This window comes from Canis aureus, chromosome 36, assembly GCF_053574225.1.
Source record: "Canis aureus isolate CA01 chromosome 36, VMU_Caureus_v.1.0, whole genome shotgun sequence".
Classification (NCBI taxonomy): domain Eukaryota; kingdom Metazoa; phylum Chordata; class Mammalia; order Carnivora; family Canidae; genus Canis; species Canis aureus.
In genome coordinates this window covers 20,804,495-20,828,818 of record NC_135646.1, presented here as the reverse complement: position 1 = coordinate 20,828,818, position 24,324 = coordinate 20,804,495, and the positions used below count along the sequence as shown (strand labels likewise).

At 39.0% G+C, this 24,324-nt stretch overlaps 1 protein-coding gene and 1 long non-coding RNA gene across 8 annotated transcripts in view; both read right to left on the bottom strand.

The window, feature by feature from the left end:
• ORC2 (origin recognition complex subunit 2) overlaps nt 1–18,662 on the bottom strand; it is a 45,463-nt gene extending 26,801 nt beyond the window's left edge. For 2 of the 7 annotated variants that reach the window (XR_013373058.1, XM_077885271.1), the window contains exons 1-5: nt 17,868–18,111; nt 14,918–14,964; nt 13,480–13,583; nt 12,887–13,042; nt 3,917–4,006 (exon numbers count right to left, since the gene is read on the bottom strand). Coding sequence is in view for 6 of the 7 variants with exons in the window: in XM_077885271.1 (XP_077741397.1) it covers nt 3,917–4,006; nt 12,887–13,042; nt 13,480–13,576 (343 nt within the window). In the remaining variant the exon portion in view is untranslated. The other 5 variants (XM_077885272.1, XM_077885273.1, XM_077885274.1 and 2 more) reach the window with 5 other exon arrangements.
• LOC144306040 (uncharacterized) lies at nt 945–3,892 on the bottom strand. Its single transcript, XR_013373071.1, has 2 exons — nt 1,254–3,892; nt 945–1,146 (listed from the first exon to the last, which is right to left on the bottom strand). It is a non-coding gene; the product is annotated as an uncharacterized LOC144306040 (long non-coding RNA).
• Nucleotides 18,663–24,324: the final 5,662 nt, after the last annotated feature.

Sequence of the window (24,324 nt, the reverse complement as noted above, 5' to 3'; positions counted from 1 at the left end):
TTTACTAGGGGTAAGAAAGAATGGCCAGAAAACAGGGTCTAAAATCAAATGGAAGCTATGTATATTTAAAATTATGCTTTAAAAACTCTTAAATCTCCCATCACCTGTGGTATATTTTGTGTCTAAAACTGTGTAATATGTGTGAACAATATGTAATATATAGCATTGAACAGAGGGCTGTTTCTTCAACTAAACATCAGATTAAATAGTTGGCTTCTAAACACAAGGGGGCAATTTTAAATGAAAACTATAATCTTTACCTTTAAAGATACTTTCTCAACAGTGTGAGAAGCCTGTGGAATGGCGCCTAACTAAGGAATAGATTTGCATTTCCTAACTTAACACACAAAGGCACACTGTTCACAGAGAAAAAAGTTATATGCTATTCAAATTATGCCCCCCCCTTTAAAAGATTTTATTTATTTATTCATGAGAATACAGAGAAGAGAGAGAGGCAGAGACACAGGCAGAGGGAGAAGCAGGCTCCATGCAGGGAGCCTGACATGGGATTCGATCCCTGGTCTCCAGGATCAGGCCCTGGGCTGTAGGCAGCACTAAACCGCTGAGCCACCCGGGGCTGCCCGTCCCCTCCCCTTTTTAAAGAGTTTATTTATTCATTAGAGAGAGAGGCAGACAGAACACAAGCAGTGGGAGAGGCAGAGGGAGACGAAGATTCCTTGCTGAACTGGAGCCCGGGGCAGGGTTTAACCCCAGGACCTAGAGATCAAGACCTGAGCTGAAGGCAGAAGCCCAACCATCTGAGCCACCCAGGCACCTCACCCCAAATCTTTTGTAAAGGAGAAAGTATAGGTGAATTTGTGTTAGTTAAAGCCAGTTTACTGACTCAAACTCTTCCTGTTTCATAGTTTTATCTTCCAAACTTGAAATTGATCTAAAATACTCCTGACAGCTTCCACGAAAGTACTGCCCTCTTTTTTCTTAACTAACCTCCTCGGTCTTCTGTATCATTCACTGGGAGTTTTTTTTTTTTTTTCTTTTTCATCTTTCTTTGAAATTATTCCTCCATTTGGGTTGTTCTATGGCATTATTCTGGCCCCCAGCTACTGTTGGTAGTTATTCCATTTCTTCTCTGCTGTCTCATCTGCAACATTCTAAGTATTCATGAAGATCAGGCTTTCCATTTCTCTTTATACCAGAAGAATATAGTACCTTTAGATTAAAGGCTATTGATCCAAAGGACAGGAAAAAAACTTCACATCAACAAAAAGTCATGTAAACACAAAGTAATTTACCTGGGATCATTTTGGTTATATGTTGAAACATGGAAAAATGCTGTTTTTAAATAAACTACAAACCTCAAAAGGAAAAAGAAAGGAAAAGGAAGAATTAAAGAGGAAAAAGAACATGAGACATTATCCATGTATGGCTACTGAATCTACTAATAAAAAATTGAGGCATATATTCTGTGGCTTTTCATTTATATTATATTTTACACACTGGTCTGCAATATATCGGAAATTTTAAAATAAAATTTTAAAATCTGTTTGCCTTCTTATTAGGATATTATTTATCCTATCAACCAATCTAATTTAATTTCCCTAAAGTCATCCCTTTCTACAAGTTCGTTGAACTCCTTACTGTCCTCTACTTGGTATTGCTACCTTTGTTCTTTTGTTTGCATTCATTTGTTCATCTCAGACACGTATTTTTAAAAGCCACCCAATCTAACCCCGAGTGTATTTCTAGTCCTATGTCTTTGTCAGCCTAATTATATCTAATCATTTATACACAGTAATATATGATTTTATGGCATGTTAGAGTTATTTTAAAAACATGAAGGCTGGGGTGCTGGGATGGATCAGTTCGTTAAGTGTCTGACTTCGGCTCAGGTCATGATCTCAGCCACCCAGGATCAAGCCCTATATTAGGCTCTGTGCTCAGTGAGGAATCTGCTTCTCCCTCAGCCCCTCCGACACTCATGTGTGCAGGTACTGGTGCTCTCTCTCAAATAAGACCTTTAAAAAATATACTAAGGCCTTCTACTTCATTGATACAATTAGATGTAAACACAATTAGCAACAATACTTAGTAAGTCAAAGAAACTCTTTTAAAAAGCATCACAACTAAACAGGAGTCCTAACTAAACACAGATTTTAGAAAGTATGATCAGTCTCAAATTATCCAGAAAACCATCTTTTCATGACTGTATATTTCTTTCATTTATGATGATAATGAGTAAGGGACAGACAGGGCTGGGTAGGAGGGATAGATAGGTGGCTATGTGATCAGGCTCACAGAAATCCCAAAAAATGCAGAGGTGTAAGGAAACCAGAGATAAGTGAACACATCAGACCACTCTGCTCTAGGTGTCTGAGGGGAAGGGGGGGTATCTTTTTTATGACAGTCACCTATGGTCAACAGGAAATACAAAGACCCTAAAAAGAAATAAGCCAATAAAGGTGTTATCACTAGTATTACTAAGTTATCACTAAGTATTATTGCTTACATAAAGATGCTGTCAGTAGAGAATAAGTTTTAAGTTCCCTGGTTAGCCTTCAATCAAAGACCAACCCTAAAAGCCCTCAGTGGCAACCCTGTTGGGACCTTTCTCACTCCTAAGAGCTTTTTCTGCATTTTTGCTTAATAAAACTCTATCACTATACTCACTCTCTTTTGTCTCCAAGATTTATTTTTCAACTCTGTGAGACAAGAACCTAGCTCTCCCGCTTCCAAACAAATGCACAACCTAACAATACTTAGTTTCTTGCAGCCCATACAATATAAGACATATATCATGGTTATTATATGCATGTTGATTATCTACTTGGAGAATTTCTACTTGATTACTCCTCTGGGGCTCATCTCTTCACTATGAGTTCTCTTTCTCCAATGTTCTTTGTCCTACTTTCCCTAATAATTGTTTTAGCATTTCTTCTCTGGTTTCTCAGAGATCCTACACAGAATGCAGTCATTTTTACAGAACAAAAACTTTCAAGGAGATTATAAACACTAAGAAACAGATCAGTTAATGTAAATTATTATACGTACCATATTAATTTCAAAATTAATAAATTTCATACTATACCTTTCAGAAAAACTGAATTTTGCAAATGATTAAATATTATGTTCTATAACATAGGTCTTATAATTACTCTTCTATGTTCCTCATCAATGTCAACACCGAAGTTTTTCACTTGATCTTGAATGCTTACCTGGTTAACCAGAATGATTGCATAAAAATATACCACTTCAGAAATATATGTTGGTATTCCATAATTATAGACTATAAACCCAATTAAACAACTATTACATTTTACCAGGTAGCTAATTATTATTCCCTTGCTCTTAACATCTTGGTGTTCCTGAACCTTATATACTTACAGACTTCCTTAATTTTCAAACTGCTTTTACATATTATTTCCCTTCCTCAAAGCTTTTAAATCTGACCCCTCACACCCCACAGGACCCAAATAAAGTGCAATCTGAATTTTAATTTTAATTGGATTGACGGTTTAGTTTTAATGCTACATGTAATTCATTTTAGTTTAGTTTTCTAAAAATTAGTAATTCATGTATAATTAGTGTAAGTGGTAAATTAAGAAAATGTTACAAGAGCCCATTAGTAACAATTTTATATAGTTTTCTATAACACAAACATTATTCTATATATAGTATAAAATTCTTATTCAATAAATTCAGAGTATCTGTGACTTAAGTAACCCATATACTTAAAAATTTGTTCAGAACCTAGGCTACACGTGAGAAGAAGGCAAAGACAGGATTCCTATGAGAAGCTTAAAACCTAGCTGGGAACAGAAGACACATCTGAGGATGAAACACTGACTTTTTGTATGCTTGAAAACATGATAAAATGACATCTCCTCATTCTTTTCAGGAATGTAATAACATAATTGTGGGGCATGTGGTTAAATACACCTTAGAAAAAGCAACATACCTAATTTAGCCATCTTTTCAGAGTGTTTTCTATTCTGAAAAGAATAAACTTTATTCCCACCATCTGCAGCAGAGCCATTTTTCAAGGATTCTGAAAGAGAAAATCCAATGCTTATTTTGGAAAAATAAGCAAAATAAACAGAAAAAAAGATAAAATCTTAACTAAAAACTTAAAACACACAAACAAGGCGCCCCCCCCCCCAAAAAAAAGCCTCTTCAGACTAGAGGAATATACATGATAGTGTTGCCCCTGAGGAGGGAAAACAGAAGGAACTCTATTATATTTTCTTCTTGAAGCAAACATGCAAAGTACAATTGAGCTATTTGAGGCTGAGATTTAAATAGTTGTTACATAGTGGAAGCTCTCATTCTCTATCAAGATGATTTCATTTCCCTTCTTTAAAATCATCCCTTTAAATAACAACCGCTACCTACAACATACTAGATACCCATGGCTGGTAGCCTACTCTCTGGCACAGCAATTCTCAAAGTGGCTAAAGCAAAAACTATTTAATAACAACACTTAGACATTGTTTGACTTTTTCTCAATCAAGAGTGGATAGTGAGCTATTCCAGAGACTACATGATGTGTGATGACAGCACCGCCCTGTGGATTAATGGAATATGTGAAGCAGATATGAAAATTCATCTTCTAAGTCAGACATGAAAGAGATTTGTAAAAATGTGAAACAATGACTTCTTCACTAATTTCTCTTTGGAAATAGTTTTCATCTAAACATATGTAATATATGTTAATATGTAATGGGTTTATTACTGTTATTACAAAACAGTACCAGACTTTCCCTGAATCAGTGTTCTCTACCGTTACTGTTTAAGAGTCCCCATTATATATGCACTAATACCTGGAATTATCAAAACTCCTTAATCTTTGCCAATCAAGTGGGTATAAAATGAATCTTATGGGGAGAGTGTTTTAATTTCCCTTTCCCTAACCACTAATGAGGCTGAACATCTTTTCACGTTTCTTTCTTCCAAGGAAGAAATATCTTCTCCATTCTGTGACTTGTCTTCTCTCATTTTTATGATGACATTTGAGGAAGAGAAGTACTGAATTGTTTTTCAGACTTTGTTTTAAAAGCAGTTTTAGGTTCAGAGCCAACTTGAATAGAAGATACAGAGATTTCCTATATACTCTACTTATTCATACCTCCCATCCTGATGCCTGGCAACCACTTATCTCTTCACTGTCTCCAAAGTTTTGCCTTTCCTAGAATGCCATATAGTTGGAGTCATAGCCAGTAGCCTTTTCAGATTGGCTTCTTTCACTTAGTAATATGCATTTAAGGTTCCTCCACATCTTTTCATGTCTTGATAGCTTTTTTAAAAAAGTGCTGAATAATTCCACTGTATGGATATATCAATTAATTTATTCTTCATGAACTTTTTGGTTGCTGCTAAGCCATGGAAATTATAAACAAAGCTTCTATAAACATCTTTGTGCAGGTTTTTGAGTGGACATAAATTTTCAACACCTATGAGTAAATACCATCAGCACTATTGCTTTATCATATGGTAGGAATATGTTTAGTTTCTAAGAAACTGCAAAACTGTCAAAGAGCTATACCATTCATTTTGCAAACTCAGCAGTAAATGAGAATTCCTGTTGTTCCACAGATTTGCCAGCATTTGATGCTGTCAATGTTTTGCATTTTGGCCATTCTAATAGGTGTTAAATAATATCTTATTGTTTAATCTGCAATTTCCTAATGACATATACTGCTAGTAGATTTTTATGTGCTTATTTGCCATCTGTATATCTTCTCTGGTGAGATGTCCAGTTCCTCTATTCTTTTTTAAATCAGGTTATTCATTTTCTCACTGTTGAGTTTTAAGAGGTCTTTGTGTATTTTGAGTAACATTTCTTTAAAAAATGTCTTTTGCAAATATTTTCTTCTGATCTGTGGTTTGTCTTCTCGAGAAGCATTAATTATAATTAGTTGAATATGTCAATCTTTTCTTTTGATTAAAGAAATTCTTCTATAATCAAGTCAAAACCATATTCTCATATTTTCTTGTAAAAGCATTTACATTTGCTCATATGTAAGTCTTAAATTAAGGTAATTAATTTGTTTATGACTGGAGGTAGAGATCCAATTTCTTTTCTTCATAAGGATACCCAACTGTCCCAATGCTGTTTACTGAACCTTAGCTGAGCAATATTCAATGCTACCTCTCTCATATATCTGATTTTCATGTATGCATGAATCTGTTTATGGCAAACCTCTATTTATATAACTTAAATGTCTGGCACAGAGACAAAATATTTAAAGATACTGAGTGGTTTCTATGTAAACTAAATTAAATGGTTTAGAAGTATCTGATAAAAGTTATTAACTAAAATGAATAGTTTCATATTAGGTATAGATGAGAAACCATAAAAGATTTTAAGAAAAATTTTGAAAAAACAGTAACTAGGGATCCCTAGGTGGCGCAGCGGTTTGGCACCTGCCTTTGGCCTAGGGCGCGATCCTGGAGACCCAGGATCGAATCCCACATCGGGCTCCTGGTGCATGGAGCCTGCTTCTCCCTCTGCCTCTCTCTCTCTCTCTCTCTCTCTCTCTCTCTGTGTGACTATCATAAATAAATAAAAATTAAAAAAAAAATACAAATTGGTCTTCAAATTAAAACCTCTATAAAAAAAAAAAAAAGAAAAAACAGTAACTATACCAAGACTCCATTTAAAGTGTGTTTAAACATACAATCTAATGGAGGGAAATGATACCTGAAATCCCAGGTGATGCATTATGGCTATGCTAACAATGTCCAACATCAAAATCAAAAGGTGATGCTGGGATCCCTGGGTGGCGCAGCAGTTTGGCGCCTGCCTTTGGCCCAGGGCGCGATCCTGGAGACCCGGGATCGAATCCCACGTCGGGCTCCCGGTGCATGGAGCCTGCTTCTCCCTCTGCCTGTGTCTCTGCCCCCCTCTCTCTCTCTCTCTCTCTCTCTCTCTGTGACTATCATAAATAAATAAAAATTAAAAAAAAAAAAAACAAAAGGTGATGCTGTTCTTCAACCAACTGACCTCTAGCCAACTTCTAATTAAAGAAAAGACTCTGGTGTGTGTGCATGCATATATATATATATATATATATATATATATATATATAGAGAGAGAGAGAGAGAGAGAGAGAGAGAGAGAGAGAGGGGGGGGAACCTTAAATGCCTATTACTAAGTGAAATGCATATACATATATAATAATAAGCATAATAAAAAATAAGCATAATGCATGCTTATATATAATAACTCAAAATATTTAGAGCATAGTAGTTATTTTTGTGATTTTCTGGTTCTGACATTTTGATCGACTAACAATGGTTCTAATCACAAAGGCTAAGAAGGTTTTACTATAATACATATAAAACTTTTGAATAGAAAAAAATAAAAACTTTTGAATAGGTTTTAAATTACTTGAAAAGCACAAAACCAAAAAACTATGACTATACAAACTACGGAAGAAATTAAAATGGGAATAAAGTCTAAATAAATGTAAGAAAAAATGTTTAATGCCAATGAGAGATCTTAATACTAGTTGATATAATCTTTCTAGAAACAATTTGGCAATATGTATGCTTTATAAAGTTAGTAGACTTTTACCAGTAATTCTGCTACTAGAAGTCTCTTTTGAAGAAATAAGATTTCTAAACAAAAATTTATGTCCAAGGATAATCACTACTACATTGGTTACAATAAAAATTTAGAAATAATCCAAGTCTAATAGAGGCCAACTATGTTATTTATAAATCTGAATGCAGTATTACAGAAATAGCACTACCATTTCACAACCATTAGGATGGCTATTAAAAAAAAAAAGTGTTGGTGAGCATGCAGAGAAACTGGAATGCTTGTGCACTGTTGATGGCAATGTAATTTGGTGTAGCTGCTGTGGAAAACGTGGCAGTTCTTCAAAAAATTAAAAATAGAATCACCATATGATCCAGCAATTCCATTTCTGGGAATATACCCAAAAGAATTCAAATCAGAGTCTCAAAAAGATACTTATACACCCATGTCCATAGCAGTATTATTCACAGTAGCCAAAAGGTTGAAGCCACCCAAATGCTCATTGACAGATGAATGGATAAACAAAACGTGGTATATACATACAATGCACTAGTATCTAGCCTCAAAAAGGAAGAAAATTCTGACACGTGCCACAACATGTATGAGGCACGTGTCCTTGAGGACATTATACTAAGTAAAATAAGCCAGTCACACATATATGAGGTACCTGGAATAGTCAAATTCAGAGAGAAAATAGAATGGTGTTTGTTGGGCTGTGGGGAGAAGGGCTAGGGAGTTTTTTAATGAGTAGAATTTCAGTTTTGGAAAATAAAGAGTTCGGGAGATTGACTGCAAAACAATGTGAACGTACTTAACACTGAACTATACACTTTAAGATGGGAAATTTTATGTAACATTTATTTTACTACAATTTTTATTTATTTTTTATCACATTATTTTTTAAAGATTTATTTTAGAGAGAGAAATCAACAGAATGGGGGAGGAAGAGAGAGAATCCCACAAACTCTACACTGAGCCCAAAGCAAGGCTCATTCCTACAACCCTGAGATCGTGACCTAAACCAAAACTAGTTTAAGTGTTTGACAACACTTAACTGACTGAGCCACCGAGGCACTCCTCTCATAATTTTTAAAGAGATTTTATTTAACCACAATTAAAAACCTGATATAATCCTTAAGTTCAAAAATGGAACTGTGAATAAGGCAACATTAAATATACTATGAATGGGGCCCTGGGTGGCTCAGTAAGTTAAGTGGTTGATGGGCTCAGGTCATGATCTCAGAGTCCTGGGATGGAGCACCAAACCAGGCTCTGCACTTATGGGGAGTCTGCTTCTCCCTCTTTCTTCCCCCACTTGTGTGCATGTGTTCTCTCTCAAATAAATAAAATCTTTAAATAAACTATAAATAGACCACATATTTGTCACATAATTTTCTAGCATTCAACTTATAAAGAATCAAGTATAGAATTATACTGTTTATAAGACTAAAAAACACACCAATTGCTCAAGAGAAGTATCAATAAGACAAATTGCTCTTGAGGACACCTATCTACTTGCTTTGGGAGATCTTTGGGAAAAATCTTCTATTTAAGGCTGAGATCACCTAGCATTTCCATGCAATGATTGTTCTCCAGACTAGATGGATTAATAGATTATGAGAATTATGCCAGTTATGTCAAGATGTGTGATTATAAGCAGAAGCTTACACTTTGATAGTAAGTAAAGGGATTAATCAATAAAGTATTAAGAGGTCCTTGTTGAAAGGCTGCTTTCTAATTATTCCTAAAGATTCTTTACCAAATGTCCTCTGTGTCTTAAAAATAATGCATATATGCTTTTTGTTATAATAAAAGATTGGGCAGAAGCTTATTGTTCATATCTAAAAAAGACTATAATAAATGTCACATTTTCTCTCTGAAGAAAACACTGAGAAAAAACTCCTTCCTATATCTTAACTGGAACAGCATTCTCTATCCCTATCCACATTTTGGCAAACAAGAAAAAACAAATCAAAACAGAAAGAGTCATGTCTGTGAGACTCAACTGCAAGTTTTGAGCTCATTTGTTGTACATACCCATAGCCAAATGAACAGCTCTATTTCCTCGACTCAGAGACTGTCAACACAAGCTTATGTGTGTGCTTAACACCCAACTGTTAACAGTTCCATGTTCTCTAAAGCATGCATTCTTAACAGGAATATATTGCTCTTAATGGATTAAAAATTAGCTCTTGGTGTGGGAGGAGGGAAAATGTGAAAACATCCTAGATATTATAAATTGGTCTGTGGTCTTCACAAGGGCAACAGATATGTAAACAGATACATACGTGTGGTATTAAAATTTTGAGTGGGGGCAATTAGGAGAAACTGTCTAAAAAAAGGCTCTTTAGGGGATGAGAGTAAAAAACAGGTTGTAGAATGCTGCTCTAAGGCAAAGTTTCCCAGTAAGTGTGCAAAATTAAAGGCATAGGTTACAGGTGTGCTGAGTAATAATCCTCTCAGGCTTTTGAGGACGCCAGACAAGGCTTCCAGAAGGGGCAGGAACAGGGGTCAGTAGCCCTAGGGCATCTGTCCTGGTCTGGAGCATTCTCCTCCATTTATTCCAGCATGCTTCCAAATATAATTTGCTGTGAATGCTACTATGTGACAAAGCTTGGAAGCACTGAGTTTCTATTACAAATATGTATTACTCTTTTTTTAAGAAGATTTAATTAGGGGCACCTGTGTGGCTCAGTGGTTGTGTCCGCCTTTAGCTCAGGTTGTGATCCCGGGGTCCTAGGACGGAGTCCTGCATCAGGCTCCCTAAAGAGAGCCTGCTTCTCTCTCAGCCTGTATCTCTGCTTCTTTCGGTACGTCTCTCATGAAAAATAAATAAAATCTTTAAAAAAAAATTAATTAAATTTTTAAAGTAATTTCTACATTTAACGTGGATCTTGAACTTACAACCCCAAGATCAAAGAGTCACATGCTCTACTGAATGTGCCAGCCATGTGCCTCACAGATATGTATTTTTGGGGGAGAAAAATAATTTTGGGGAGCCTTGGTGGCTTAGTTGATTAGGTGTCTGCCTTTGACTCAGGTCACGATCTTCAGGTCCCAGGACTAACCCCTGCATCAAGCTCCCTGATCAGTAGAGAGCCTGCTTCTGTCCCTCTTCCCAACCCCTGGTACCCTACTCCCCCAACTCATCCTTCCTTTTGCCGTCTCTCTCAAATAAATAAATACAATCTTAAAAAGAAAAAAAATTTTAGGGCCACCTGGGTGGCTCAGTTGGTTGAGCATCTGCCTTCAGCTCAAGTTGTGACCCCAGAATCCTGGGATCAAGCCCCACAGAAAGCTCCCTGCTTTGTGGGGGGCCTGCTTCTCCCTCTCCCCATACGCCACTCATGCTCTCTCTTTATACTCTCTCAAGTAAATAAATAATATCTTTACAAAAAAATTTAGGGGTGCCTGGGTGGCACAGTTAGTTGAGCCACCAACTTGGTCCTGGTTCTGGATTGTGGGATAGACACCTGAGTTGGTCTCCGAGCTCAGCAGGGAGTCTGCCTGAGATTCTCTCTTCCTCTCTCTCTCTGCCCCTCCTGCTCATGCTCTCTCTCTCAAATAAAAAGTAAGTGTTGGAATGCCTGGGTGGCTCAGTGGTTGGGCGTCTGCCTTCTGCTCTGGGAGTGATCCTAGAGTCCTAGGATTGAGTCCCACATCGGGCTCCCTGCGTGGAGCCTGCTTCTCCCTCTCTGTGTCTCTCAGAAATAAATAAAATCTTTGAAAAAAAAAAAGTCTTAAAAAAAACAATTTAAAGACAAATATGTTGTTTTCAATCTTAGGTCTACCATAATAGGAGTCAAGAATGCAAAGTTCTAGAGTGCCTGGATGAGTCAGTCAGTTAAGTATCTGACTTTGATTCAGGTGATTATCTCAGGGTCTTGGGATCAAGCCCCATGGAGAGGGGAGAAGGGAAAGGCAGAGGGAGAGGGAGAAGTAGACTCCCCGCTGAGCAGGGAGCCCGATGCAGCTTGATCCCAGATCCCTGGGATCATGACCTAAGCTGAAGGCAGATGCTCAACTGACTGAACCACCCAGGTGCCCCTGGTCTTTATTTTATTATTTTTTTAAGGGTTTTATTTATTTATTCATGAGAGACACAGAGAGAGAGAGGTAGAGACATAGGCAGAGGGAGAAGCAGGCTCCCCAGAGAGAGCCCGATGTGAGACTCAATCCAGGAACTCCAGGATCACGCCCTGAGACAAAGGCAGGCACTCAACCGCTGAGCCACCCAGGTGTCCCTTATTTTTTTAAGTCAACTTAAATTTTATTTTATTTTATTTTTTTCCAACTTAAATTTTAAATAAATATAATCTGGCAGGAATCTGGCTTAGGCGTAAAAAAACCGGGGCCCTGGGTGGCGCAGCGGTTTGGCACCTGCCTTTGGCCCAGGGCGCGATCCTGGAGACCCGGGATCGAATCCCACATCAGGCTCCCCGTGCATGGAGCCTGCTTCGTCCTCTGCGTGTGTCTCTGCCTCTCTCTCTCTCTCTCTCTCTCTCTGTGACTATCATAAATAAATAAATAAATACATAAATAAATAAATAAATAATTTAAATAAAAAAAACCCCACAACACCAGCATGCAAATGTTGAAACAACATTACTTCTTGGAATTTTCCTTCTTATTCTTTTTTTTCTTTTTTAAAGAGAGAGAGAGAGAGAGAGAGAGTGTGTGTGTGTGTGTGTGTGTGTGTGTAAAGCAGGGGGGAGAAGGGCAGAAGGAGAGGGAGCGAGAAAACTACAAGTAGACTCCATGCCCAGTACGATACCCAATCCCAGCAACCTGGGAAAATGACCCACGCTGAAATCAAGAGTCAGATGCCTACCCGACTGAACCACCCAGGTTCCCCTTTCTAACTAATTTTGTAAAGATTACAGTCATAACAAAGTGACTTGCTTTATGAAATTATTTCAAGTTAAACATATAAATATCTTAAATATAACTTTAGATTGGTTTGTAGAATCTAAAAATAATTCAGTGTAGGACTGGTTGCTTGTGAGAAAAAATAAAACTAAAGAAAAAAACTGTATTGGAAACTCAGTGCTTCCAACCTTTCCAACCTTTCCAATTGTACATAAAACCCTGAAGCAAATGCTTTTCTGATGAGAAACATAATAATGTAGTATGCCTGATGAAAACAGCTCTGGAGATGGATGGTGGGGATAGTAACACAGAATCATGAATATATATAACTGTGAAGTATACACTTAATGTGTTAAAGATGGTAAAGTTTATATTACATGTAGTTTACAATTAAAAAATAATAATATAGCTCGCCACTGCCTAACCTACCAGACTATGGTTATGTATCCTGCAAAGCAATTTCAGCTACTAGCAGAAATTTAAGTGTAGTTTCCCCAACTCCAACCACCAAAATACCTTGAATATCTCGTCCTAAAACTTCTACATAGTTCTGATCTTTTAAGACTTCTTGGTCATCTTCTTCCAAATCATATTCTGGCTTCTTTATTATTTTTTTTGTGTTGACCAAAAGCTGAGTTCTCTCCTTTTTTAATTTAGCTCCTGTAAGAACATCTGAATAATTACAATGTGACAGGCATAAATTCTTTCTAAACATTACATTTAAATAAGTAAATAAACTGTACTAAACTTATCATTATTTAAAATCTGGGGAAAAAATTCAGTGTTTTTGATGAAAGCATGCACCACTTTTCACCACACTTTATATAATTTGAAGCAAAATCTTGAAAGTTTATTATTTTGGGGGGGCGACACATTTTAATTACAATGGGTAGTTATCACTTACCCCTATTATTAAGCATTTCATATCAAATAAGGCTTTATTATTTTTAATTTTCAAAAATTTGAGTGGAATAAACTTAAAAAAGTAGTTTTTATTTAGTCTTAGATGAAATACTTTGTGCTGTATTTTCAAAATAGTTTAAAATATTTTAAAAGTGAAGTAATCCGTAACCATCACATAAACATCTCTACAATTATATAATCAGTACCTGCTTCTCTATCAAGAATGTGATTAAGGACATCATCATCTCCCACAAACTGAACCTCCAGCATCCTGTCTTCCTTTAATTCCAGTTTACTCATCATTGCCAATCTAAACAAAAACAATAAAGCACTCAAAAGTGATGAAAAATTGATATCAACAGCCAAATAAACATTCACATAATACATGCATTTGTATGACATTTTAAAAAGTCTTAAGTATAAAACACATAATATGCATTATTATATTAGTATTATGTTTCTGAACATAGGTAAATCAACTCTTTATCTGAAAAATGGAAAAGACAGGAGGTGTCTGAGAGTTGGAAAAAGCAAAATTCAATCAACGCAACTAAAATATAATAATAGGAAAACAATTCTTCCTGTAAAGAAAGCCCTAACCAATCTACAGAATGATAACATTACCAGAAAGGAGTGGTTAATACATGAATTTAGAGAAGGAGCAGACAAGCAAAGAATAATGGTTTGGTAGTATCTATTCACTAAAAACAAATCGTTTACTTCTAGTGGGGGAAGTCTATGCATTTCATTGGTATACCAAACCTGGATCAAATAATCCTCAAGCACCTCCTTTTACTATTATTGTATGCTTACCAACAACTTTACAGTTATGAATATGGCTTTCTGCGTATCCTGGTAACTAAACAGTACTTTATAGTCAGTTCTTCACTACAGATTTCAGAATCTGGCAAGCAAAAACTTGATCAACTCTGCCTAGTTTGAAAAATTTTGTTTTGGAACTTAAAATACTAATGGCCTGAAACTAAATAATGATGATTCCAACTAGCTCCTAGCTAATCAGTTTACTCAAAAAAATGAGTTTTTTCTCTTTTCTCTCTACTATAAATCCTATTTTTGTTTTTTCTACTAATAATAGGAACTGCAGACTATGTCACTCATAAGTCAGTTATTCACATGCAGATAACTTACTAAACGTTGTCAAGTTTTCCTTCGTAACCAGCACACTTTAAAAAAATAAAAAGCTTATTTATTTATAATCTCTATAACCAACGTGAGGTCAAACTCATGACCCTGAGATCAAGAGCGGGTATGTTCTACCAATTGAGCCAGCCAGGCATCCCCCACCGATTTTTTTTTAATGACATTTTTTTTTTAAGTTTTATTTAAATAATCTCTACACCCAACATAGGGCTCAAACTCATGACCCTGAATTTTTTTTTTATTGGTGTTCAATTTGCCAACATATAGAATAACACCCAGTGCTCATCCCATCAAGTGCCCCCCTCAGAGCCCGTCACCCAGTCACCCCCATCCCCCCGCCCACCGCCCCTTCCACCACCCCTAGTTTGTTTCCCAGAGTTAGGAAAAACCCTGAAATTAAGAGTCCTACGCTCTTCGGAATAAGCCAGGCAGGTGCCCCTGAAACTAGCACATTTAAATGACTTTGTCTTAATTTTCATTTACCTTTAAAGGCCCTACACATTCTGCAGCTGGAAAATTCAGAGTCACCTGCAATTGGAAAAAGAACTTGGTCAAGGTCAGCTTCTAGGAAATGAAAACAACCAAACAAGTTCCTGAGTTTTAATAAACAAGATAAATCGATAAATGCAGTTCTTGCAAAGTTACTATGATGGCATGGTAAAGGGCAAAACACCCATCAGTATTTTGGCCAGGAGTACTAGAGACTGAGAAGATTCAATCGCAGAAGCAAGTGGCTGGAGAGAGGAGGCCATGGGAGCACTTACTACATGCTAAACACACAGTTTTGAATATTCTATACATATTTTCATTTAACCCTCATAACAATCCTCTTCGGCTTATGCTTTGTGTATAAAGATAATATTTCATCTATAATTTATAAGACCATTGCTAACAGAATATATACTCCTTTGGGCCATCTTTCTAGTCATGATACTGTTTTCTATTATGGGGAATTCAGATGTAGTAGAGAAAAAAATTAATGTATCTATGTGGTATTTTTATATAATAAAGAAACATGATTTCTTTATATCTGTATAAATAAAATCTTTTCTGAGGGGCTGCTTGTCAGGCACTCTACTGGATACTTTCATGCATAGCAAATCATTAAGTCCTCAAATTCTTTGAGGCAGTTAAAATATATATTATTTCCCCCAATACATATAGGAGTAAATTGAGGTTAACCATTAAATTACTCATCCAAATTTATACAACTAGAAAGTGTGTTAGGGCTAAAACCGAAGTCTGACTGATTCTAAAGACCCTAATCACTCTGTCACACACTTTTCTTGCCATTAAATACAAATTTGTTATTTTTTAAAATTTACTTATTTATTTTAGAGAGCAAGAGATAAAGAATTGAGGGAAGAGGCAGAAAAAGACAGGAGGTGTCAGGAGAGGGAGGGAGGCAGGGGAGGGGTGAAGGGAGAGGGAGACAGAGGAGGAGGGAGAAAGAGGAGGAAGGAGGGAGAGGGGGAGGGAGGGAGGGAAGGAAGGAGGGAGAGATATTCTCCAGCAGACTTCCTGCTGAGCGCAAACCTGGAATGGAGGCTGGATCCCATGATCCTGAGATCACATCCTGAACCTACTGAGCCACCCAGGTGCCCCCAAATCCATTATCCTAAATGCTTGTTCGGACTTCTGGATACTGTTTATATCTATTTTTTTTAAAAATTTATGTATTTATTTGACAGAGCAAGCACAAGTAGGGGGAAATAGCAGGCAGAGGGAGAAGATGATGTAGGGCTTGGTCCCAGGACCCTGGGATCGTGACCTGAACCAAAGACAGATACTTAATTGACTGAGCCACCAGGCACCCGTATTCCTAATATATCTAATCATTTTCCCACCTGGTAAGTTCAAACATCCAAAGACTTCTACAGTTTCTCTACATTTCCAGTTCATTAAGCTAAACATGCCTTGTTCTAACAAGCATACTTTTAAGAGCATGGCCAGATTCAGTCTATTTTTTTTTAAAGATTTTATTTATTTATTTATTTATTTATTTACTTATTTATTTATGAGAGAGAGAGAGAGAGAGACAGAGACACAGGCAGAAGGAGAAGCAGGCTCCATGCAGGGAGCCTGACATGAGACTCGATCCCGGGACCCCAGGATCAGGCCCTGGGCTGAAGGCGGCGCTAAACCGCTGAGCCACCGGGGCTGCCCTAATCTATCATTTTAAAATACAAGCAGCTATGTTCTACAAAGGATTTGAAGTAGTGACAATAAGTAAATGCAATAAAACAAATAACAAACTATAATACTAATAAGAAGTCTGGACCTAGGAAAATATAAAGAAAACAAAATACAACATACAAAGAATTCTCTCTCTGGCTAACAATTGGCCATCAAAGTGAAAAAGGAGTAACGTTCAGTTACATGATTCTCATTGGCAGAAGTTCGGTGGTTCCTTCAGGAAGAGATTTTTCAAGAAAATTTAAAAACAGAAATTCCAGACAACTGAATATTGCCCTTTGCAATTTTCCTATGGTATTTTACATAAGAACTGCCTGGACAGAGGCACCCTAACTAAATCTTGTTTGTAGCTGACTGCATTTATATCTCATTTCTTTTTCCAGATTTAAAGGCATCTTATTACACAGTACAGAATCACCAAACTGAAGACACTTCTACAAAGCTGAAAGAAACCTTTCCTTCCTTCTTCTCCAACAATTTCCGGAAAACAAAAGACACAAGAAAAACACTACTTGATAACTACACAATAAAAATGTACCTTTTTTTTAGTGACCATTTACTCTTCAAGGCACTGTTTCTGGGTGCTTACTTTTAAGTGGATTCAAGGAGTCAGCAAGGCAGCTAATACAGCAGCACCAAAAGAGTATTAACAGCAACATAGCCTCCTCCTTTGAGAGCAAATAAAGGATTTGCTACAATTTTAAAAAACATAATCCTTGGGGATCCCTGGATGGCTCAGTGGTTTAGCGCCTGCCTTCCGCCCAGGGAGTGATCCTGGAGTCTGTGGGATCAAGTCCCACATCAGGCTCCCTGCATGGAGCCTGCTTCCCCCTCTACCTGTGTCTCTGCCTCTCTCTCTCTGTGTCTCTCATGAATAAATAAGTAAAATCTTAAAAAAAACAACAACATAATCCTTTTTTAAAAAAAAGTTAAGCACCAATTTTAATAACAGATAAACCTGGGCTCTAATCTGAATTCCACACTCCTGCGTGACTCTGGACAAAACTGTGATGATTCAGTGAGATCCTGTGCTTGGCATCTGAGAATGGTAATTACATGTTTCCTATCATCAGCTTCCTCAACCTTCAGCCTGAGCACGCAGACCTCACATCTCTACGTCTCATCTGACAGTCAAGGTGCTCAGTGAATGATGGATGAAGGACACCTATTTCACCGGCAGCGCCAACACCCAGAGGGGTAGGGGCCACGCGGTGTTTCTTCGGATCGCAACTTAACTAGGGGAAGTATAATGGTTTTTATCGGAATTTCAGTTGTAAGGCGAGAAGTCACGCATCCACATCCTCTCCACTTGAAAAGCGCCACCGGAGGGGCCGGTTCATCCACGCGGCACAACCACTGTCCCAGGGTGACTGCTGGCTTAGCGGGATGGCATCAAGATTCTCGCTCCCGTGCTAGCTCCTGGGACGGAGTCTCTTCCTCAGCCCTCCCCGTGCCGCTCCTGTCAGGTCACTCCACACGCCGGTTACCGATTTCCAGTTTTCTCTTCACAAGCACGAGGCTCCTCACGCCGAGAAACTGAGGCGTTGGTGACGCGTCGCTCGCCCAGAAGGCCCGTCACTGGCTGGAGGGAGGCTGACCAACGCGTGCCCCGAGGAGCCTCTCGCCCCAGCCAGAACCCGTACGGACTCCAGCCGGGGCCTCGCGCCGCCCGCCGGTCGGCCGCGCTCCGCCAGCCGGGGGTCCCAGGGCCCGCGGGGGCCGGCGGCCGCGACCCAGCCGGCGGCGCCGAGGGGAAGCCCTCTCCGAGACGCGGCCCGCAGCTCGGCCACCGGGGCTGGGCGCCCCCGGACTCACCTCACAAACCCCAGCGAAGCGGGAGAGGGAAGCGGGCTGGCGCGTCGTCCCACCGCGCACCGCTGGGTCTCCGCCGGGCGCCGCTCCCCGCTCCCCGCTCCCCGCACCCCGCTCCTGGGCGCCGCGGGGAAGGCGGCCCGGTCCCCGGCAGGCAGGACCAAATCCCCGGGAAGCAGTCAGAGGCGGCCGCAGGCTCGCAGAGTCCGGGGGGGTAGGAGGGGGGGGGAGTCCGGCCGCGGGCGGGGGGATGGGAGGCCTGCCTGCCGCACACCGAATCTCCCGCCCTGCCCAGGGGGCGGAGTCCGGGGAAGCCAATAGGAAGCGACTTCAGCCGAGAGCGACGTCTCTGCCCGCCAATCGGTTCCGGTCTACCGGCCCCGCCCACCAAGGAACCTGAGGAAAACGCGTCTCCAGACCCTGAGCGCCGGGCCTTTCCTGTCCTCCTTCCGTTTCCGGGGGAGGGGGAAGGAAGTGTTGGTTACACCTGGGGAAATTGGCCGAGACGTGGCAGGTGTGTTTTGAGGCAATCTTGAAAAGTCTTCATAAGTCTCTCGAGGCACTTTCTTTTGAGGAAAAAGATAATGGGAATGAATCTGCGTTTGTGTTTTGTTCTCTAAAATGTATTTCATTTGGGGTGAAAGGTTAGGATTCTGTACATCTCAAGGGTTTGGAACAGGGAAGAAGGGAGACCAGATAATTGGAGCGTGGGCGCTGAATAGGGAGATGGGACCAGACTGCGAAGCGGATGGAGAGACTGGGAACATGGAACGAGTAGATGCACAAAGAGCTGATGAAGAAGAAAGGGATGGAACCTACTAGGGTACGGTATTACCCACTAACAATACTATTTCATTTGGATTCATTTGTTCCAAACAAGACTACAGAACCCCCTGCGTACCAGATAACGATGCACCATTCAGTGGGAAACACCATCTCTGCCGTCACGGTAGATGCTACAGGGGAAGATACTGACCTGGCAAGACTAGGAAAAATGTTACCACATGAGAAATTCAGCATTCACTGAGCACGTGGCACAAGTATCTATCTAAAGGACGGGAGTTCGGAGCAATTTCCTTGGAGGAAGAGATGTTTAAACTGAGAGTTGAGTAGATTTAAGCCAGGCAAAGAGGAAGGGTAAAATTTTCCAGGTAGAAAGCCCAAATCAATACGGCAGGTGCATTAAGGGCCAACAAGCAAGTGCCAAAGTGGAGTCTGTTGTTTTGAGGAGTAGTTTGGCCCTTGGTGCACTAGTCAGAGTTCTACGGACTAAAGGAGGTAAGAGTGGGAGCGTAAGGAAGGAAGAGACGAAACCATCATTTTGGAGGCTGTTTAGGAAATCCCCTGGAGGGCAGCCCGGGTGGCTCAGCGGTTTGGTGCCACCTTCCGCCCAGGGCGTGATGCTGGAGACCTGGGATCGAGTTCAACGTTGGGTTCCCTGCATGGAGCCTGCTTCTCCTCTGCCTCTGTGTATAAATGAATAAAAGGATAGAATCTTTAAAAGAAAAAAAAATTTTTTCTCTAAAAAAAAGAAAGGAAATCCATTTGAGAAGGAAATGAGGGTAGCCTGGATCCCTCAATATTCCATTTTGGTTAGCAGAATTTAAGAAAACAAAGGATAAAGATAATTTTCTCTACATTGGAAATAAAAAAAGAATCTGGGGAAGAATGAGCAAAGAAGAGGAAAGAACGGATGTCTGGGTGGCTCAGTGTTTGAGTGTCTGCCTTCAGCTCAAGGTGTGATCCCCGGGTCCTGGGATCAAGTCCCACATGTGGCTACCCAAGGGAGCCTGCTTCTCCTTCCGCCTTTGTCTCTGCCTCTTTATCTGTGTCTCTCATGAATAAATAAAAATCTTTTAAAAAAAGAAGAGGAAAGAACATAGTCAACAGTTAACAATAAAGTGCTTGAAAATTTCTTAAAAATTTGAAGATCCAGGCCTACTGAATTTTTAACTAGTATGTTTCTATAATGTAAACTCTCATCTCTTCAGATCAACGCAAAATCTATGGACTCAGAGGCCTTGGTTTGAGTGGTGTTTTTTATGTTTGTGGAAAATAGAGGGAAGGAGCTGGGTGTCCCATTTCTCTCAGTCTTTTTCTTTGGATAGTTCAGTTTATTCAGATAACTTTGAGCACCTACTTGTATCAGGAATATAGTGCCCAGATATGTCCCTTACCATTAAGGAACTTAGATTCTTGCTGGGTAGAAAGGTAAAATCAACACAATAAGGTTTAAGTGCAAGGATAGAATTTGCTGAGATCTACTAGGACTGCTACCACTTAGTTCAGCTTACTAAGCAGAGAAAAGGCAGCACACAGAAAGCCAACTACAGATGATAGAGAATAACGGTGGGAAAGGGATTTCAGGAAGAGAGTATGGTATTACAAACTGTGGTAATACAAAGCAGTTTGGTGTTAATTTAAACCTTAAGTAAAAGTTAAAAATGATAGCTGTTGGAATGGGAGGCCTCAGGCTAAAGGACAGAATTTATCCTCTATGATGGAACCATTGAATAATTATAACCAGGGACTGGTAGGTGTTTTATATTAATCACTAATGAAGATAAGTTTTAGAGGGGCAGGGGTCTAATTCGGAGACTATCAAAGCAGTCTGGATATGAAGATAAAGACAGGAGTTTGAGCTATAGTAATAAAACTGGAAAGAAAGGAATTTGAAATTTAAAATATAGGCCAAGTCAGCAGGATTTGGAAACTGGATATAGAGGTAAGGAAGAAGTTGTAAGTCCCAGCTGTCTGGCATGGTTGTCTGGGTATCAGTTCCCCAGTGTGCTATAAAAAATTACAGATAGAGGGAAAGAGTTTAGCTTGAGGCATCTTGACTTTGAAATCCCTTTGAAAAAGAGATCAAATTATCTTGCAAACAGTGGCTATAAGAGTTTGAAATTCATCCAAGAGATCAAGAGAAAGAGATCTAGGGATCATCAGTGTATAAAGTCAAAGGGAGAATAAAAGAATTGCCTTACGATGATGACCAAAATAAGAAATGAAGTGAGGTGGGATGCTTGGGTGGCTCAGTTGGTTAAGCGCCTGTCTTTGGCTCAGATCATGATCGGGCTCCTTGCTCATCAGAGAGCCTACTTCTCCCTCTCCCTCCTGCTCCCCCTGCTTGTGCTCTGTCAAATGAAAGAAAAGAAAAGAAAAAAGAAAAGAAAAGAGGGAAGGAAAGGGAAGGGAAGGGAAGGGAGAAGAAAAAAGAAAGAAAAAGAAAGAAAGAAAGAAAGAAAGAAAGAAAGAAAGAAAGAAAGAAAGAAAGAAAGAAAGAAAGAAAGAAAGAAAGAAAAAAAACCAAGTGAGGTATCTCATCTTCTGAGATAGGCAGTTAAGTAGATGAAGATAGTTGTAGTTATAGTTTGTCCTTTGAAGTGATGGGAGAAAACAAGAAATTAAAACCTTCTAGCATTATGGCCTCCATTTGATGTAGTAAAAGTTGAGGCTCCTGATAAAGTGGTACATCAAGTGATGAAGCTTTGGAACAGAAACTGAAGGGAATAAGAAAGTAAGCAGGCCAAAAAGTAGAAGGACCTCAAAGTGTTGGGGGTTTAAGGTTGGGGCCCGTGAAGTTGTATTGATGCCTATAGTGTTCAGTGAAGTAAGCGGATACAAAAGGCAGAGTGTAGCACTGAGAAGAACAAGTTATATACACACACACACTGGACTAATCTCTTTCTCATATTGGCATTTATTGTTTTATGTATTTCTCTAGGGAAAAGAAATTGAGTCAGTGGTTCTAGGTGGAAGAAGAAAAGCTTAGCTATGAAAGCCAAAGACTATTATAGGATTAGGAAGAGTTTTCAGTGCTGACTGCATATGACAATTACCTAGGGAGGTGTTAAAACTACTAATGCTAGATCCCAATCCCAAAGAGTCTGAAAATGTGGTCCAGCCATCAGAATTTAAGAAAAAATTTCCCAGATGATGTTAATGTGTGGCAAGGGTTAAGAACCACTGAGCTAGGGACAATGAATTTTTTATCAAATGTGAAATTACCTACATAACTATGCATTAAACACATACCTAAGGGTATGACAGGTCGAAAATGGCAGTCACAGATGCTTCAGCAAATGATTTCTACTCAGAGTTTCTAAGATACCAATTTGATTTCAATCCTGTTCAGGAGAAAGTGATTACTTCTATCTAAACATTTAGGAATAAGAGAATACAGTGATGAAATCCTACTTTATCTCAAGGATTTTCTCACACCAGGGATGATGAAGCCCTCATAAGGCACAAACTAGTAATGACAGATTTGGCATATTAATCCCTAAAAAATAGACACATAATAATAAATCACACTCTGGGAAATAAGCTTTAGAATATAATCTTCAATACAGACAGTTTTCTAGTGTACATAAAGCCATTACTTATAAGTTGTTAGTAAATATCTAGATTTCTTAAAATTCTGATTATTTTTGAGGAAATGGGGATATTTCCTACTGAATGTTGAGGAGAATAAAAAAGTATTTTTGAGTTTTTTAAATTATACAATGATTCAGAATTTAACTTTGTATTGGTCAGCATGACCTGGCCATAAAAAAATGTTTCATTCCTAATGTGTATTAAACATTGTTAAAGTGCCAAAAGTGGATTGGTCCTTCAAGTGAGTTTTAGAAGGGAGTCCCACCCCTTTTTATGTAACATCTTGAAGAAAACTAGGGCTGTTAATACAGACTATATCCATCCTATTTGGATTAGGATCCAGGGCCAGATTTAGACCTTTAGAAACCCAAACACAAAAGACTATATTTGTACCCTCTCCTTTGTTGTTCAAAACAATATTAAATCTGGGACGCTCAGCAGTTGAGCATCTTCCTTTGGCTCAGGGCGTGATCCCAGTTTGGGGATGGAGTCCCACATCAGCCTCCCTGTGAGGAGCCTGCTTCTCCCTCTGCCTATGTCTCTGTCTCTCTCTGTGTCTCTCATGAATAAATAAAATCTTTAAAAAAAACTAAATCATAAAGTAATTATAAGTAAGTCCAACAAAATTCTGATTTCCTCCCAAGCAATTTGGTGACATTTTTTTTTGCAGGGGAAGGATGGGGCTAAGGCCTGTAAAGAGACCAAAGGAGCTGGTTTAAAGCATAATACAGGTTCCTCATACAAACCACAGAAAATCTATTTTTCTCCTCTTGAGAATGGTATACAATTAAGGGTAGTACACAATTGGAACCATACATAGGATGTAAGTAAATTTCTAACTGTGCATTCCTGGGTTATTAGGGCTTGAATCTTCCATGGGTTTCGTTTACTTTTAGTAACCTAGTTCTACTGAGATCGAATCTCCCCATCCTTCCCATCTCCTACAAGGGCCTTGGCCTTGTGGGGATAGGACAAGTATACTAGTAGTTGAGAATAATCAACTGTATGAAGCAGCATCTGTATGAAGCAGCATTTTATGATGGTTAGGTGCACAAGTCCATGAGCCTGAGTGTGTCTGGTTCAATTCCAGCTGTACTACCTATTAGCTCTATGACCTTAGACAGATGAAACTTTTTTTTTTAAGATTTTATTTATTTGACATAGTGAGAGAGGGAGCACAAGCATGGGGAGCGGCATGCAGAGAGAGGAGAAGCAGGCTCCCTATCAAGCAGAGAGTGCAATGTGGGCCTCGATTAACTGTGCCACCCAGGTGCCCTGAACCTTTCTTTTCTTATAAAAGGAGAGTGATGGTATTTGTATACTATTGTACGGATTTTTTCGTATTTTCCTTAAAAATGGTTAGAATGGTGCTTGGGATGTCCTAAAATCCAAGGTTATTAATTCATGTGGGAAGAATCTCTGGACCATAAATTGTGATCTGGACCATAGACATATTATGTGTTAGCAGGACAGGGTCTCTACTATCACTATTTCATTACAGTACC